This window comes from Sceloporus undulatus, chromosome 5, assembly GCF_019175285.1.
Source record: "Sceloporus undulatus isolate JIND9_A2432 ecotype Alabama chromosome 5, SceUnd_v1.1, whole genome shotgun sequence".
NCBI lineage: Eukaryota > Metazoa > Chordata > Lepidosauria > Squamata > Phrynosomatidae > Sceloporus > Sceloporus undulatus.
The window spans coordinates 48,979,105-48,998,046 of NC_056526.1; the positions used below are offsets into that span (position 1 = coordinate 48,979,105).

The 18,942-nt window shown below is 40.6% G+C and overlaps 1 protein-coding gene across 2 annotated transcripts in view; it reads right to left on the reverse strand.

Moving 5' to 3' along the window:
• ALX1 (ALX homeobox 1) overlaps window positions 1–17,408 on the reverse strand; it is a 39,308-nt gene extending 21,900 nt beyond the window's left edge. For both annotated transcript variants that reach the window (XM_042470678.1, XM_042470677.1), the window contains exons 1-2: window positions 17,143–17,408; window positions 8,450–8,754 (exon numbers count right to left, since the gene is read on the reverse strand). In XM_042470678.1, coding sequence (XP_042326612.1) covers window positions 8,450–8,754; window positions 17,143–17,386 — 549 coding nt within the window. In that variant the 5' untranslated portion in view covers window positions 17,387–17,408. The remainder of the gene's footprint in view (window positions 1–8,449; window positions 8,755–17,142) is intronic.
• Window positions 17,409–18,942: the final 1,534 nt, after the last annotated feature.

Genomic DNA, 18,942 nt, shown 5'->3' on the forward strand with positions numbered 1-18,942 from the left:
GTTTTCAGGAAGGTAATTTGAACCCAGTTACTCTTAAAAAAGAAATACACATTTAACAGCTGTCGATTTAATAGAAAGGTGTGTGTGTGTGTGTGTGTGTGTGTGTGTGTGTGTGTGTGTGTGTGTGTGTCATAGCTTTCAACATTTCACGGATGACAACTGGGATGCATGTGGCCAAGCAATATCTAAACGTACTTAAGATGGCAAAAGTTATTACTGAGGAGGAACAAACCAGCTGGAGATGCTGTAGCAGTTTGTATTTGCCTGAGTCTACAGGGAAAGGCAAGTTTTCATTCCTCTAGTTCTTTCTCTCAGCTGAGTTAATTGAGTATAAACTATGTTTGCACTTTAAACTCAGTTTACCCCAATAGAAATAAGCATGGATAAGGAGGAGAGAGAAGCTGGGACATTTTAAAAGCAGCTGAAAAAGTGGGACAACAGAACATTAATTGGTACTGCCCCTGCCAAATCAGAAGGTATGCCATATCTTTCTTTATGTATATTGCATTAATTCATATATCCAGTAAGTCTACTTATTAGTCTGTCTGCTCTTATTTTGGTTTCTCAACATAAGCCAATGTAGTACAATAAGAGCACCTAGAAAACATACGATTAAACATCAGATATGAAGGAAATGCACTGGATAGCTAGCATCCCATGTGTGTGTGTGTGGTGTGTATCTTCCAGGCATTTCTGATTTATGGTAACCCTAAAGCTAAAAGGTTTTCTTGGCAAGGTTTGTTCAGGGGGTTGCCATTGTCGTCTTCTGAGGCTGAGAGGGTGTGACATGCCCAAGGCCACCTAGTGGGCTTTCATGGCCGAATGGGAATCTGCCTTTACCTTGTAGAACACTGTAAGAGGAAGAGGTACAGAAAGAGAAAGAAGGGGCAGAAAGGGATGGATAGAGGGAGAGAGCCCCTTCTCATTCCACATACAGAAGCAAACTTGATTGACAGTTTTACTTAAGCAATGGAATGGGACAGTATTCTCTACTGGACTCAAAGGCAGCAGGCTAGTTTACAGTAGGCAGAAAGTCATATGTGGTACATACAGTCCTGTCCTCCAACAGAATGATCAAGAGCTCAGGAGATAGAGTAGGGGAGTGCTACTGTTGCCCCACAGCATCTGCCACTACGGTGGTTGCCTCACTCTGTCTAATAGTAGGGTTGGTCCTGCACAGCAGAACTCCTAAAAGCAAAGGTGCATTTGTTGCACTACATCATGAACATGGGGTTAGTAAGAGAGCCCTGGTTATTTCAGTGGACCTTATAGGGGAATTCTGATGTTAGGTTATTGGGTGTGGGGGAAGCAACAGATGTCCACCAGATGTGCTTAGTGGATTGCATCCTTCTACGTATTACTTATGTGTTTGTTTATTAAATTTATCTTCTTCTGGGACAGGAAGCAGCTTCCAATATATTTTTAAAACCACCACCTATAACAATACATATTAAAATACAAATCAAATGGGTTGCAGTATTAAAACACAACTTTCAAATGGTTTCAAACTTCTCACTGAAAACAAATACAATTAAAATATTAATAAGACCATCCCATCATTGAAAACCTCTGCCTGTTTCAATGTCAGAGAGAGTTACCAAAAGCCTGAAAGCATATAATGGTCTTTGTATACCAGCAGAAGGAAAAGGGAAAGGGTCCAGCCTACCTTTCCCTGGAAGGGAGCTGTTGAACTTCCTTCCAGATGAAGTTAGGCTGGACTGTTTCTCTTTTCCTTCTAGTGGTATACAAAGACCATTTTATGCTTTCAGGCTTTTGGTAATTTTCTGACAGTCTCAGAGGAGCCACCAAGAAGGTCTTTGCTCATGGTTGGAAGGCCTGGAGTTGGGGAGAAGAGCCTCTCCAATAGGTCTCAAATTCCAAGTAGGTATGTATGCTAGAATATGTTTTTTCAGATGGTCTGTATGTACCCCAAGTGGTATCTCGGCATCTTGTAACTTTTTATTTTTAATTCCAGTGTTTTTAGATATTGTTTGACTACAACACCCATCATCATCAATGTAGTCCACTTCAAAACATGGATTTTTAAATTAAAGACTGCCTTGTTTAATTCCCATAACATGTTCTCTGTGGACAGAGTAGGAAAAAAAGAGATGGGGGATTGCGTGGTTGAGGCTAAATAAAGTACATACACTAGGCAGGATTTTCTTCTCTTCAGTCTCATTTGTGATAATCTCTGTGCAGATTTTTTTTAAAAAAAATCATTTGTATGTCACCTTTCTCCCAGAGTGATGGCTTGCATCTCCTTGCATTTCATGGGTTACATGGAGAAGGGTGTCAACTGCATTTGATTTCTAAGATACCCTAATCCTAAACAGTGGAAATCTTTAAAAGTCAAAACCACCATTTTGAACTAGAACTGAATTAAACTATTTAGTAATGGACATAGTATAAGTACAGGAGACACCCCCTCTTTACACCATACTGGGAGACAAAACAGAGCTGCTATGAAACTAGAGAGAGCTAAATACATACTTTGGACAATCCAAATTCCAAAGAGATTTGTTTTGTTTTTAACTTCCAGGAGGGGTTTTAAAAATAGCCCAGTGAGGACTGAGGATACTTAGCAGTTGTAGAAGTAAAGAAACTATTGGAAAAAAATAAAATATATACTGGGATGAAATATCCTACTTGTATGGAATGGCTGGTGGAGATATGATCTAGCACACCATTTTGTTACAGAGCCCACTTATATGGTGCAGTACGTAGAGCCTAATTAATAATTAATTAGCCAATATATCATTGAATCAATCCAAGTGACTTCAAAGAGTGGGTCTATACTGGCCAAAATATTCCAGACTACTACAAAGTATTCTGGACCCAAAGGTGCCCAACTTTCCCTGCTACCTGCATGTTCTGGAGCAACAATGGTTGGCTGTGCTGCCCACCACTGCCAGTATGAATTGGTCCTTCTGAGGCCAGAAATGAGGTATCCAGCATCATGTGCTAGTGGTAGAAGTCAACACTGTGGGGTGCTATGTAAACAGCATCACTGTAGAGTGCTCTGGACTTTCTGGAACAATTCGGTGCAAAGGGTAGGATTGTTTGTTCCAGGTTAAGACAGGGATGGCCCAGATTCACTACAGGACTGCCCTTCACAACTATAGACAATTCACAGTCATGTCAGGCCATTATTATTATTATTATTATTATTATTATTATTATTTATTTCTAAAGCGCTGTAAATGTACACAGCGCTGTACATACAAATGAACAAATCAATAAAAATAAAAATAAAACCTGCCAATGGCATACAATCTACAAAATACGTAAAAAACAATCGGTAATAATATAAAATAGAATTGGTTAAAATAAGGAAGCAACAATTAATAACGTCAACATAAACTATCCAATCAAAAATCAGATAGATAATCACATAGTGCCTGGGAACACCTTTGGCTCTGCATTGACTGGACAAGGTGACATGTGGGAGGAGGGAAATCACTGCATATGGCCCATGTAGACATGTCCAAAGGCAACCCTCTGCAGAATATGTTACAGCAGTCTAGAGTAATCATCTCACACTCCTGATCTTATAATATGACCTTTTTCACTTCAGTGGAAAGGAAGTTCTACACAGAGAGGCCATACATGAGTCTGGGCCCTACACTGCACTGAATGAGGCAGCAGTTGGTGTCAGTGAAGCCTGAGATCTTGCAGTCATATCACTACAATGTGACAGATGGGTTTGGGAATGGGTACTCAGCCAAAGCAATCACCACATTGTTCTGTAAACTGTTTTTCAGGAGTTTATTCAGGACGGTTATATATTGTCACCTACTTCGGTTGCTCAAGCTAGTCTTTCACTTAATTATCTTATGAATATGTGGCTCCTGATTTTTTAAAAATAAATAAATAAATAAATAGGTTAGTTCAAGTCATCTTGGGGTCCATATTGGGAGAAAGGTGGGATATAACTCAGATAAGTTATATTCATAGTGTACATACAGATATGTATAAAACAAATGTCAAACTATACCACAATGATGACAAACGACTAGAGATTAGTTCTAACTGCCACATCATTAAAAATGAATTTATACAGCATTAAATCCAATGCAAAAATAATGTTCTCCACAAGCTGAGATTTAAAGGCTAACAAATGAGGAAATAGCTAAAGTCTCTAAAGCTTTTCAAATCTAATATCAGAGCAGGAACCTAATAAAAAAAAGTGTCTGAAACCGATTTGGGTGTTAATCATTTGTGGAGGTTATTACTTTCATCCTTTCTTACTCAACCACATGCGTATTCTAAAATTGCCTGAAGCAGTGGGGATAGATTTTAATTTCCAAAGAACTGCTGCACATTTAATATGACAGTTTTGAAAAATGTGCCCTAAACTATCAAAGCACTGTCACATAGTTGTCCAGCATATTTTTAAACACTTGCCCCTCCCTAATCATGCCTAGATCCCACTGAAGTCAATGAGACTTAACCAAACCATAATGGATTGCAATACTGCACTCTTCATTGGCAAATTCATATTATCTATTGTGCCAAAAGCTAAAAGAAACCATTTTCCCCTCCTGCAGTCTCCACAGGAGGTGCAGAGAACACAGTTATGGGAATTTAGTAATGAGGTCCTTTCATTGAAAAAGGTCCTTGACAACCTCCATAAGCTGGGTGCCAATTACTCCACTGACATGAGGCAGGAAAAGAGAACAACTCCGATAAATTAGGTTCAGGCCAGTTCTCTCTCGGCATGTATGAAGGACGAAAAATTGGATCTTGATGAAATGTGGGGAAAGATGTGTGGGGCGTATCCAGCCAACCACTGCACTAAAATAAGTCAAACAAATTGCTTGAATTTAAAAGAACTGATGAGGAAGAAAACCCACATTTTTTTAATACTGACACTTCACCCCTTCCCTTTAAAAAATGATGTTTACATCAATTTACTTAAAACCAACTCTTGGAAAAGATAAAGTAACCATTTGCCTATACAAAAAGAGGGGGGTAGAGGTAACAATCTGTGGCTTGTTATCCTTGCCTAGCCAGATGCCGGTCTCTAATGATGTCAGGCCTTTGAAAATTGCTTAATACAGTGATGGAATCCTGTTGCCACTCAGCAGAAGAATGAGCCCCGTTTTTTTCATGCCTTGGCTTTTCTCAGTGAACTGATCAGAAATTTAAAAATCCAAGACATTTTGTTCAACGAGCGCGGAAATCGCTGTGTACATAAAATGCATAAAATAAACATGCTCAAGGGAGAGAGGGAAAATGAAACCAGCAATTTGGTTCCAAGGAGCGTACATAACATACACAAATTGAATGCTTCTCCCCCCCCCCCCCTCCACCTTATTGTGCATCCCACAAATTGGATTGATTATACCACCTTTACCTATCCTGAGCCATAATGCCACTCCAAGTAGTATAGAAGAGGCCCCAAAGCAACATCAGTCTGGAAGATCCAATGGCAGCAGCCTCTATTATGGTTGGGCTTTGTTCTTCTTTGCAGGCAGTGCAAAATGGAGTTTGCATGGGTGGGTGGATCATTAATATCAGTGTCAAAGAACAAATGCAAAGACAAAACAAACAAAAAAAATCCTAACCATGAAAATTTGAAATTCATACTCAGTGAACTAGATGAGATATTTTTAAGTAACACCTTGTTCAGAGCTTACTTTTTTTTTGGGGGGGGGGGTCCCAGAATAGCCCAGTCAGTGTGAGACCCACAGTCCAAAAATTAACTTTTCTGAGCTCTGGTTTTAATGTTTAGACTGTTGCTTTTCCAAAAAATAATCTAAGTGTAAAAAAGTTAACAGATATTCTACATTTGATAAACTGGATTTAGCTTTCTTAGAGTAGTCAAACTTGATGTTTGTTTGCTATGTACAAATCAGTGTAAGAAAGATCCTATCATGTAAATTTAAATTTAGAGAAGAGTCATTAACTGATGCCTCAGTTCAATGCCTGGTGTCCGGATATCTGTTTCCAGTTACACTTTTATTTTTTAAAAGACCATTGCTTTACTGGACTTCAAAAACCTACCTGTCAGTAATGAAGGGGCATTTAATTGTAATTTATGATTTGTGAATGAAAATCATCACCATTATAATCTGTGACATTTCTTATTGTACTTTATCACTTTTAACTTCTCTGATTCAGAAAACTATTTCAGCTCAGCAACCTGAATTTCCCCCCCCCCCACACACACACACACACACACACAACATGGCATTTGTCCAGTTTAGTCCCAGAAAGCTTCACTGTGTTATACATATACATTTAGAAGTAAACCCACTAAGTTCAATAAGATTTACTCACAGGTAAGTAGATATAAGAGGGCAGCCTCAGATTTGGTTAAAGCTTGGAAAAGTTTGGATGGCAACTCCCAGTATCTCCCAATGTCTGCTAACTCTGATGCTGATGCTTAAGATGTAAACTTGGAAATGAATCATGTATATATTTATTTAAGTTTCACTGCAATTAAAGGTCTTGGTTTGTAAGGAAAACCATTTTAGCCTTGGCATATAAAGTCTAGTCCATTTGTTTATTCATTTCAAAAACAGTGTTCCATGGAGTCTCTTCTCTTTCACTAATGCATCCCACACTTGTTGCAAAGGTTTATTGTGCATAGGTATTAAAGAAAACTTCTGCCTTGAATAGCTATTTAATACACTAGCAATGCCCATTGGTGGCTTTCATGTCACTAGGGCACTAAATCCTCTCTGGGCTTTAATCTGAACTTTAAAGGAAATATGAAAGGTGTTGAATACCTGGTCTTCAAAATGGGTTCAGTATGCCAAACAGCTCCTTTAACATTTGGACTACAACCCAGCTTCCATTGTGTGATAGTATCCAAATTGTATTCTGTTTTTTGTTGTAGATGTGTCCCGTTTAAGTAATGCCATCAAGACATTTGAAATTTTCAAGTGGCATAAACATAAGCATGCCTCCTTTGATTTCAGTGGCACTTCTTTCCAAGAAAAAGTGCTGAGGACAGTTGGCAGCCCAGGGCCTGTTAAACGCAATATGCCACATTTTACCATTTGTATACACTGTGCAGTTGCAAACCTAGGAAGGTATACTTGGCAGGCTTCAGACTGCCAATGTATGATTCATGGTCCCTCAGCAAAAGCTTGTCCCATCTACTGCTCATAATTTATACATCTGTATATTTAAAATTTCATGGATCAGTACACTTTTTTAAAAGGATAGGGTGTAAAACAGCTCTAAATGGTCACTGATGCTTGCAGTCAAAGAAGTGCAAAGATATGGAACCCAATTGTTTACATGGCTTTGTTCACTAGCCGTTTAGGATCAATAATTACCCAAAACAAAATGCAAATTTACTCCTTTATATCACTGGGGAGGACTCTCCAAATATGGTTGATCTACAGTGCCCACCACTCCTGACCATTGTCCATGAAGCCAGACAGTGATAGGTGTCCACTGAGTCATGGTTTTGATGCTGTTCTACAGAGAATTTTTGCTTGCCAGTTCTTAATCATAACCACATTCTTTCACATCCTTGATATCTTTATCAGTCTTGTCATTTCAAGAATCCATGTTCTGAATATATTACATAGCAACCCAATTAGCAACTCCTTTTAAAAAAAAATTATTCCATTCTGCTCTTTGTCCCTCATGAACAATATTCATATTAGAAATGCAAATAAAAGCCATGTTTGCTGACAAATGTAAAACACAGAGGCTGTGAAACAGAAATAGTCCCGATTCATATTTGGTTAGTCCAACAATCCTTACCTCAGAATCCATGAACTGATCTTAAACGTCCTTCGCCAAGCCACTTTTCCTCATGTAGGGATAATAAATTTATCAGACCTACCGTAAGAACCTAGGAAGACCCATGCAATACCAGACCTACTGAGTTTAACATTATTTTCATACAGTGGCCAATCAGAAGCCTACCAGCAGGACATGAACATGACTATCCTTTCCAGATCGCTGTTCCCAACAAATGATATACACAAGCAAACCCTATCAGAGATGACACATAGCTATCCTGACTAGCAGCACTGGCAGCCCTCTCTTCCATGCAGTTGTCTAATCTCCTTTTAAAGCCATCCACATTGACAGCCTTCACTAGCTAAGAGTTTGTCCATCCTGAATCAGCTATCTCCCGCCATCCAGCTTCAGTGGATCATCCTCTGTTCTAGTTTTATGAGAAATCATTTATACTTTACAGGACTACAGTGAGAATCACTGAACCCCTAGATGTGAAATCTTTGAAAATGATCACAATGTCTGCTCAGTACTAGAAGACCTGACATGCCTTGGCTGCTGGACCACTAGCATAGCTACCAAAATAAATAATATGAGAGCTGGCCAAGTTGCAAGCATAAACATGACATTGACCTCTCTCTTCTTGGACAGATAATTCATGGATACTTCTGCAGCACCCCTCTGCTCATGAGTTTTCTAGAAAACAAGTAACTTTTTTTGGCAATGAAACTGAGGCTCCTACCTGAACCCTGGCTTCTGTGAGTTCTGTTCTCAGAGCCAGCTGCTCCCTTACATAAACATCAGGGTAATGGGTTTTCTGGAACACTTTTTCCAATTCTTCCAGCTGCAAACTGGTAAAAGTGGTCCTGTGTCTCCTCTTCTTGCTGCTGGAAACGTTGCTGTCGCATTTATCTCCAAGTTCATCCAGCTCTCCTTTCTCCTGCATCCCTTTCACAGGAGATAGGCGAAGGCTGCTGCAGTTGTCCAAGGGCCTGCCCAGCTCTGTGTGAAGCGCCTGACCTTCGACTTTCGTAATCCCGTAAGTCACTGTGCAGCACAGGAAAAAAAGATTGGTTACAGCTTACATTTGGAAACAAAGTGTGTGTGTGTCTCTGTGCATGTGTGCGCATGTGTATGCATTCACAGAGCTTAGAAAAATTACTTTTATAGACCACAACTCCCAGAATGCCCTGTCAAAATACTATTGTTGTTGCTGATGATGATGATGTTGCCAGAAGGAAAAGAAGAAGAAGGGAAAGGAAAATTGCATATCATTGGAGCTTTGTTGTTGCAATATCCCTTCAAGTCATTCCAGACTTACGGCAATCTTAAAGTGAGCTTGAGAGCAGTGGCATCACTAGGGTTAGTGTCATCCCCCATTGACCTCATCTCATACCACACCATACAGAATCCTTAGTAATGTTTTTTATACTCATGTTATTCATAAATCACTGAGTAATCCAATTTTATCACTGAAGGTAACGGTTGTGACACAACTAGCAAATAGTTGTGACATTAACAACTAGCAAAATTAAAATTATACTGCTAAATTACAATATTACTTGCACAACCTAAATGCATTTACATGCACATAGTTTCATGTGGTTAAATCTGGTAAGACGTGATGTTTTAAAAGAAATTTTTAAAAGAATTTTTTTAAAAAAAAATCACTAGGTGACCATGGACAAGTCACATTCTCTCAGCCTCAAAGGATGGAAATGGCAACCATCTCCTGAAGAGACTTGCCAAGAGAATCCCCTGAATGGTTTGCCCTAGGGTTGCCATAAGTCAAAAATAACTTGAAGGCACGCAGCAGCAGCAACAACAAACAATAACAACAACAAGAATAGCTCAGAGGGGGCTGCTTTTGCCTCTCTCTGAAGCTGAGAAAGAATGACTTGCCCAAGGTCCCCCTATAGATTCCCATGGCTAAGCAGGCATTCTGACTCTGGTTTCCTGAACTGTAGTCCAAACCACTAACATACAATTAAATCAGTAAATTATTTAATTTTTTAAACAAGAAAGACAATCAACAAAGACAAGAAAGGACTGTGGCCTAAGAAATGTTATTTGCATATATTTTACAGATTCACTTTTACTTGAAAAGAAATCTTATTCCGGTAGCATTGGCTTGAACATAAATCTAATTATGATCCCTGTTATACATTTTGTTTCTGCAAGCCAAATGAAGAACAGTATTGAAAATCAGGTCAAAATAATATTGTAAAATATATAGTGCAAAGCTATACCTGTATATTCAGAAGAAATTCCAACATATTCAATAGATAGTCCCCAGAAAGTCTATTTAGCATTGCAGACTCAATGCAATCCCACTTAAGTTTACCCAGAAACAAGTGCAAATGTGTTTTCTTCCAGATAAAAGTAATTACCTGGAAACTATTAAAAAGTAATTCCTAGTGAGTTCAGTGAGGCACATTTCCAAGTGTATGTGTTTAGTATTGGAGATGTATTCCTTTCAGCTACAATTCTATTCACATTTCTGGGTTTTTATGATGGGGGGAGGGTTGGGATATACAGTACTATTCCTTTTTAATCATGATTGTAATTTTAACTGTTTGATGTTTTAATACCTGTTGTAATCCGCCTTGATTCCCCATCGGGAAAAGGGAGAATAGAAATTATTATTATTATTATTATTATTATTATTATTATCCCGCCCTTCTCCCAAGACTGGGACTCAGGGCAGCTTACAACATTTTTTAAAAAACCATCATACAGTTAAAAACATACACAAACAATATGTTAAAATAGGATTAAATTACTACAATAATTAAAACAAATTCAATGCCAAAATATCAAATACTTTAAAAAGATAAAAATGTTTAAAACACATTAAAACAATATTGTACCCCAGGCCATTCTTTAAAAGCATTCTGTTTTGAATGCCTGTCTGAAGAGGGAGGTTTTCGTCTGTTGGTGGAAGGCCATCAAAGAAAAGGCCTTTCTGGTCTCCCTGGGAAGAGAGTTCCAGAGTCTAGGGGCAGCCACCGAGAAGGCCTTCTCTCATGTCCCCACCAACTGTGTTTGTGATGGTGTTGGGATGGAAAGAAGAGCTTCTTCAGAGGATCTCAGAGCCCGGGCTGGCTCATATAGGGAGATACGATCTGCCAAATAGCCTGGACCTAAGCCATATAGGGCTTTATAGGTCATCACCAGCACTTTGAATTGTCCTGGAAACAAACTGGCACTCAGTGGTGCTGTTTCAACAGAGGTGTTATGTGCTCTCTATAACTCACCCCTGTTAGTAGCCTGGCTGCAGCTCTTTGCACCAGGGAGCAGGAGTCGTTGGACACACTACCGGCCTAAATTCAGTTATTAATTTCAAGCAAAGTAAGCCTATGAATTACTAGGAACTTGGTAAATCAGTATTTATGTGAGGTCAATCTACTTAGTGGGTCTATGCTTGCCAGTAGCTGAGATCAGCTGAAGTACATGCTATTGAAATGGAGCATTAAGACTGCAGTACCATAAACACTTTCCTAGGAGTGAGTTTCATCTAATTAAATGGTAAATGATCTGAATAGACATGCATATGACTGTGCTGTTGGAAACTCCAAATTATTCCAAATTACTTCATTTTGATACTCATAAGGTATCCCAATTAAAATAATTGGACAAAATCATGTTACAAAGATACATATAAAAGGATATAATTGTCTTAGATTAAAAAGAGTACCATGAAAGAAAATCAAAATGGCCCAAAATCCTCCCCCCCACCAAAAAAAAAAAAGTATTGGTTTTGTAAAGTGGCTTCCTTTCCAGTTGGGTTTCTTGTTATTCTAAACTACAGAAGTTTGCTTCAAAATCTCAGACAAACAGATTATTTTCTATATTTGGTTACAAAGAATAATTTGTCCTTGAGAAAATATATGGTATCCAAGATAAGGATTAAAGCGTGTTTGTCCTTTGACAGGGCCGTAGCTGCAGATAGGTGAGCAAAATAAGGACATTGCCTCTCCATATAAAATTTCATCCCTGAAGTGAAATTTTCTTTCAGTCCTCAAAATTCTAAAGTTGCAATAGGTTAAAACCTCAGTTGTGCATTTATTTACCCACCTTGGGTGCCTTTTGGGAGAAAGGCGGGGCATAGAAATAAAATAAAATGACAAATAAATAAATAATAAAATGAAAATATGATCTAGGTATCAAAAAAACCTAGCCTAAGGGATGCAAACGCAGCAAATATAAGAGTCTGAGATGTGAACAATTTTCAGGATCTCATTCTCTGCAATGCTAGAAATTTGGGGAAATTTTCGTGGGTGGACAGAATTCATTTGAAAGGTTCTGTCCTTTCAGCTTCTTGCTTTTCTTAAAATATTTCACATCTCTGGGAAGACCTGCGCAACACCTTACAAGCCTGGAAAGCCTCTTCACCTTCAGGTCTTTTTCTCCTTTTGGACAGGTGTGGGCAGGGAGAGATCCCAGCCTTCCAGGGGTTGTAAAACTTTACAAAGGATGGCACCCAAGCTGCCCTTTCCAGCTTGTTTTAACAACTCTCTATCAATCCCGGTAATTTCATTACACTGCTCTCTTCATTTGGTATAATTTTAACCAGACCCAGACTGCAGGCCAGAGGAGCACACACTTTTCTTGAGGCAAATGCCTTACTGAAAGGCATTGAGGTTGGCTTCCAAATAGGCTTTGCAAGCCCACTGCTACTGGGAAGCAAGTCCTATTGACTTCAGTAAATATCTTTTGGTTGGGGGCTGTAAATTAGGATAGGAGTTGGTTAACTTTTCTCAGCAGGATGGTTAAAGAAAACAGATGGGAGGTGCATAATGTAAGCCAGCTAACTGGCAAGTTTTAAGCTCCGGAGAACAATGTTATTTTCATCTAACTGGGGGTTTACTGTTACTAAACAACCTCTAGTGTCCTATAGTATTTTCCTACCTAAAGTGAATAGAATACCAAGCATAGAAACATTACAACAAACCCTTACACTTACTGTACATAATGTTGGATATATTACATTCTGGGATGTAGCAATAAAGCATTGCCCCCTGAAATACAAGTTCTATTCCCTAAATTACTTTTTCCCCTTCAAATCTCTAACACTGCAGTGACTTAAAACTTCACTTGCGCATTCAGAAATGTAGTTTCTCCTACAAGGGGCAGATGAAGTTCCCAAATTAATGTCAACTAAGCAAATATCCAAATTCTAGGTACAAACTATTTTTTAATGCTTCACTCTTTGTGAAGCTAGAAATTTAGAGGGTGAAGGAAAAATTCATCTGATAGGGCGGGTTTCTTTATGGAGGAAGGATACCCCAATTTTGCATATTTGGTAGATACCTATTAGATTCCTAGCTCTTCTTTCACTTTTTCTGGACTTGAATCTTCCAGGAGATTTGTTCACTTCCAATCTACTCTCTTGGAAAAGGAATACCTTTTGGGTCCATGAAAAACTTTACCACCAAGCTATAAGTAAGACTACTTTTTGAGTGATTCTACTGTTTAAGAATCAGATAGATGAACTGTGCGATGCCACAACTGATCTACTCAAAATAAAAATCAATTAAATCTAATGAGACTTATTTCCCATCGAATCTACATGACATTTCTGCCTAAGGCTGCCATCTTAAGAAGGCTTATGTTGAAGATAAAACCCACTGAACATACATTTCTGATGCTTAGAATTGGAGTACATGGGCATTGCACATAATTCACGCATTACCGTTTTTTGAAGGATTATTATTCTAGACCTTTTCTTAAGAGTCTTTGAAAAATTTAGAATCAATGTAGTCATAAACCTTTGAGGGGAAACACACACATTTCTAAGACATTTCTGCTTATGCATGAAATAAGAGGAAGTCCATTTAGTATATATGCTGAAATTGTAGGCAAAAATTGAACTACAGAATTTGATTTTTAAAATTAGATTTTAAATTAAAATATTACAATCGTTGTAAACAACCAGCAGCTGTTGAATCCAAAGTTAAATATGGACAAGAATCCATTTATGCTAAGAGATCTGATTCTAAATAAATAAAAGAAATCTCTAGCATTGAAACAGTTGGAAGTAAAAAATAGAAATCCAACTTTCAAAGACATAAGCATTAAAAGATTCCAGGGTTGTTGTTGTTGTTGTTGTTGTTGTTGTTTTGGGGGGGCATTTTAGTAGATTTTTAGGTCCACTTTTTTGGAGAGGAGAAAAAAAATCTGCATGCTTTAGTATTCGCTGAACAATCTGAAAGATCTGCAACCTCGTTAAACTAAACGACGTCGCCATAAACATTTCACATTTCATTGCTTTGTCGGCTTTAAAAGGTAGCCCAGCCTAAAGGGTTTGCGGTGGAAGGAGATGGAGAATATACCCTGCTGTTTTTACATGGACGTTTTGCTAGGTTAAAAAAAGGGTTTGTCAAAGGATTTGAAAGAGAGGTGGTTTTTTGAAAGAGAGTTTTGTTGCTGGTCTATATTTTAGGTCATTTGTACCTGTCACAGATTCTAGGTACAACCAGTACAGACCTTTTCCAGCCCGATTTCAATCTTGGCTCGACTGGAGGTAAACTGGGCTGGGAATGAATGGTTTTATTTGGAGATCGTTTTATTTGGAGATATATAGGTCAGGAAGGTGCAAGGACACAAATATTGTTCAAAGAGAAAAAGAATAAATGGCCATAAATAGAAATAGCACCTATTATATAATATGCTCTGGTGCCCTACCAAACTGCCATTCCCAGAATCCCATAGCATTGAGTCGTGGCAGTTAAAGCGTTCTCAAACCGGATTATTTCTCCGGTGCGGATGCCGCCAAAGTCCATGCAACCTAGTAAGACGTTATTTCCGAATAAACGCATGATATTGCACTAAAGTGGATGTTTCCTCGTGGAATTATAATTTTAATGTAAGAGAGTAGAAAGAGACTTGCATCTTGCAAGTCCATAAAAAAGAGAATAACTTTAACAACGTGAAAAACTGGCAGGGTTTTTTAAAAGCCATTGGCTCTTATCGCTGGGCATAGGATTGTGCGTTTTCTAGTGTATTTCACATCTGGGTTAAGAGGGGATGTCTTCCATCACGATGGAAGTAGGCTCAGGTCTAGGAAAGCTCGTGCTACCAGTTTCTTTCTTTCCAGTCTCAAAGGTCCCTTTGGAAACTTGATTTTCCCAGACCAACACGGCTAAAGTCTTTGATTTCTGCTTCTGGTTAGTGTATAAAGTTAAGCCTAAAAGTGGGCAATTCCAGATGGGATTGTAGCCCTTCCCTTGTTTTTTTAGTTTATCTCAAGGTAAAGGAAACAGCAATGGAAAAATACGACTAGACAGTTTGGAATCAGATTGTATTTAAAGCGATTGACATTATACTGAGATGCATCGGCTTCGCTGGGCTCTGCGCTTTTGACAGGAAGATGGTTTTCTAGGATGCTTAAGCAAAAAGAATCCGAAAAACAGAATCAGATAAACAGCTCAGCGTTGAAATGCGAGATAAATAAAGCGTAATAATAATAATAATAATAATAACAACAACAACAACAACAACAACAACAACGATGGTGCAATCCGTCGATCAGGAAAAAGAAATTGACTTAAGGATTGGCTAACGAGTCCGGCTTCTCCTTCAGAAATAATATTAAAGGTATAAAATGCCCATTGCATGGAAGAATAGACCTTCTGGGCACATAAATTTGCTCTGTCCTATACATTTTAGTTGACCCTAATTGAAGGTATCACTGTTGTTCCTGAGCTTATTTTTAATGGACGAAAAGGATGAACCGGATCGTTTCCTCTTGTTTCTTTCAGTTCCGTAAATAGCATCGCCTGTTCTCCTGCCCTTTAAAAACATCACACACGCGTTTTATTTCTCCAGGAATGTTATATATTTTATATTCAATCAACTCAATCTCATATGATACAGACATCCTTTTAGTCCATTAAAAAATAAACTCAGAAACAACCGGAAATAAATAAATAATAAACAGGAATGCCTCCGATTAGGGCCGACTAAAATGTATAGGACAGAGCAAACATCCTCAGGGGATACCAAAAGATACATAGTATTGGTATAATATTGAATTTAGCTACCATTCAAAGCAATGGGACAGATTCAGGATGATTTAAAAAAATCCTATTTGGACTTTGAAGGGACTCTTTGGATTTTTAAAGGAGGGGGGATTCATCCAGCCCTGGATCTAAGCCATGATGCACACTCTCCAGTGGATTTTTCGACGTCTTTATTATTATTATTATTATTATTATTATTATTATTATTGGACAGATGAACTCAGAAGATGACATTGTTACCTAGCTATACGTGAGAATGCAGGCTCCCCTACACGTGTCAGCTTGTGAATGATCTCTGCTTCGTGTCCTGTTGCCTCCCCTCCCTTAAGAAAAAAAAAGAGTCCAGCATTCCTAAAATAGTTTCCCCAGACTCTTGGCTATAAATCCCCCCAATGAGTCCCTCTCCCTATAAATCCTTGTATTCCCTTTCCTTCAGGGGTTGACTTTCTCGCTCTTCTGCTGGGCTTTCTTTCTTCGGCCTTCTTTCAGGTCCGAAATCACACTGCAGAGATACTCCGCCGTGAGACCGCTTGAACTGCCCTGACTGGACGCGAGGGAATCCTAGGGACTCTCCTTTTGTGAGCCATTTCGCCTCCTCTGTCAGAGAGAGAGCTCTGGTGCCACAACAAACTACACTTCCCAAGATTCCCTAGCACTGAGCCAGGGCATTTAAAGCGGTCTCAAACTGGATTCTTTCTGCAGTGTGTTTTGGACCTTTTTCCCCTTTGAAAAGGCCAGAGCGTGGAGCAAAACAACTCCTGGACTGCATCCGAACTGCGGGAAGAACGCGCTGGAACAGAGCCGCCCGCGGCGGTTCAAGCAGGGAATTCAACCCGGATCCTTTCCTTTAGTGCGGATGCAGTCTGTGAGAGAGATCTTGCAGCACCTTTGAGACTCACGGAAAGAAAGCAATGGGCAGCATGAGCTTTCCTAAGCTTCAGTCTACTTCCTCAGATGCTTTTGGTGTTGTTGTTGTTGTTGTTGTTGTTGTTAAATATTATTTAGAGAGAGCTTGTAGCACTTTTGAGACTCACCGACAGAAAAGAAACAAGCAGCATGAGCTTCTTTAGCCTTCAGTCTCTTTCCTCAGATGCATTTGGTGGAATGGAAACCAGGCACAGACATATATATCGTGGAGGACGGGCCCCGAGCAAGAAAGAAGGGAAACCCTCCCATGGAAATACCAAGCCTGGCTTGGAGCGCTGGGCTCTGGGTTCGAATCCCTGCTTAGAGTGACACTCTCTCAGCCTGCAAGCCATCTTGCAGAGAAAATACCCCCGGAATAGGGGTGTTTTTTTTTGGGGGGGGGGTATCGGAAACAAGTGAAGGCACACAACAAGTAAACAAACAAACAAAAGAAGGCATCTCAAGGCATGCCTCTTTGAGGGAAGGGCCTGGGGCCGGGACTCACCGGCGCCCTCTCTGCCCGGGGAGGCCCTCTCGAGTCGGGGGTGAGGCGGGTATCCCCCGGGCCCCACGCATTTGCCGCCTGCTTTGCCTCCTCCATAGAAGGCCTCTCCGCCTCCGCCACCGCCGTCCAGGGCCTCCATGACGTGCTCCAAAGGGCCCCCGGAGCCCAGGTAGAAGTCCCCCGCTTTGCCCGGCGTCCCCGTCGGGGGGCTCTTCAAGGCGAACTTGTCCCCGAGGAACTCCATCCTCCTCCGGCGGCTGCGGCGGATCAGGAGCCCCGACGGCGGAAAGGGAGCGAGGAGGCCCTCTTTATAGCGGGTGGGCCTCCCTTTGGCTCCTCCCAGGAGCCCCCCCTTCTCCGATCCCCCTCCCTTGCCTTCCCAGCCCCACAGAAAGGCAGCCTCCCCCGGCTCCCTCCGACAAGGACCCCAAAGGACGGCCCCGGCTGCCTCCCTGTCCTCCTCCTCTTGCCTCCTCCTCCTTCCCCCCCAGAGACAGTCCGAGGGGGGGGGGCTTGTTTGGAGGGGGGCTTTGGGCTGGAAAGGGACTTTTTCCACCTCCCCCTCCCTCACGCTGCCCCCCAGTCCTGAAATCTGGCCACTTCCAAGCCCACGCCGTTTGTGGATCGCAGGCGTGGTTTGGTTTGTTTTTCACGCTCACGCAGCCCGAGTGGTTGGAGCGAAATAGAAGACGTTTCCTTCCGAGGAAGTGGCTGGAGAGAAAGGGAAGATGGTTTTCCCCACCTTTGGCCGACCCAGCAAAATAGCTGCCTGAGGAAAGGATGCCCAGAAAGAGCCTGGTGCCACGAGCTGGACTTGGAAGGAAAGAAGTGGCATGGATGGGGTGGCCCAACTTGTCTGGGGCCATGGTTTCCCTCTGGCCCAGAAGGCTTCCCTTGCGTCCTCTGCGATCCGGGGTGTCTTCTTCGGAAGGCTGAGGAACTCTTGGAAAGACGCTTTTTAAAATCGGGTAAGTCTGGAAGAGCCTGGAGAGCCGGGTTCGAATCCTGCCTCGGCCATGGAAACCCACCCTCTCAGAGGATGCCATGGCAAACCCTCTCTTGAACAAACCTCGCCCCAGGATAGGTTTGCCTGAGGGCCGCCATCAGTCAGAATTGAAATGACTTCAAGGCACACAACAACAACAACAACAACAACAACAACATCTGGCTGAGAGATCTTGTAGCAGCTTTCAGACTCACTGAAAGAACGAAGCTGGAAGCATGAACTTTCCTAGGCTTCAGTCTCCTTCCTCAAATGCTTTAGGTATTAATATTATTATTGTTGTCATTATTATTATTATTATTATTATTATTATTATTATTATTATTATTATTTAGAGAGATCTTGTAGCAGCTTTCAGACTCACTGAAAGAAAGAAATTGGCAGCATGAGCTTTCCTAGACTTCGGTCTCCTTCCTCAGATGCAAAGTCTGGCTGAGGAATCCTTGGGTTTTGCTTCCGAGAAAAGGTGCTTAGGCTGCGATCCCTCAACCTGTTTCCCCAGCAGTCGGATCCCATTGAGCTCAAGGGAGCTTCCTTCTGAAGAGACTGCTGCAAAGTCTCGTCGAACCGTTTCTTTCAGGTCGCGATGTGTCAAAGTAAACAAGAATTTATTTACTTATTTATTGTATTAAAGTTTGCCTGGGGTCGTTGGGAGACCAAAGAGGAGCGGGGCCCTTAAAGGCTTTATTGCTAACCTGGCAACGTTTTCTTCTTCAGTAACCTCTCACAGATGTGTCTAAAACGCCCCTGTCTGTCACAGGGTTTTCTGGGGCTGAGAGTGTGCCACTCAGTGGGTT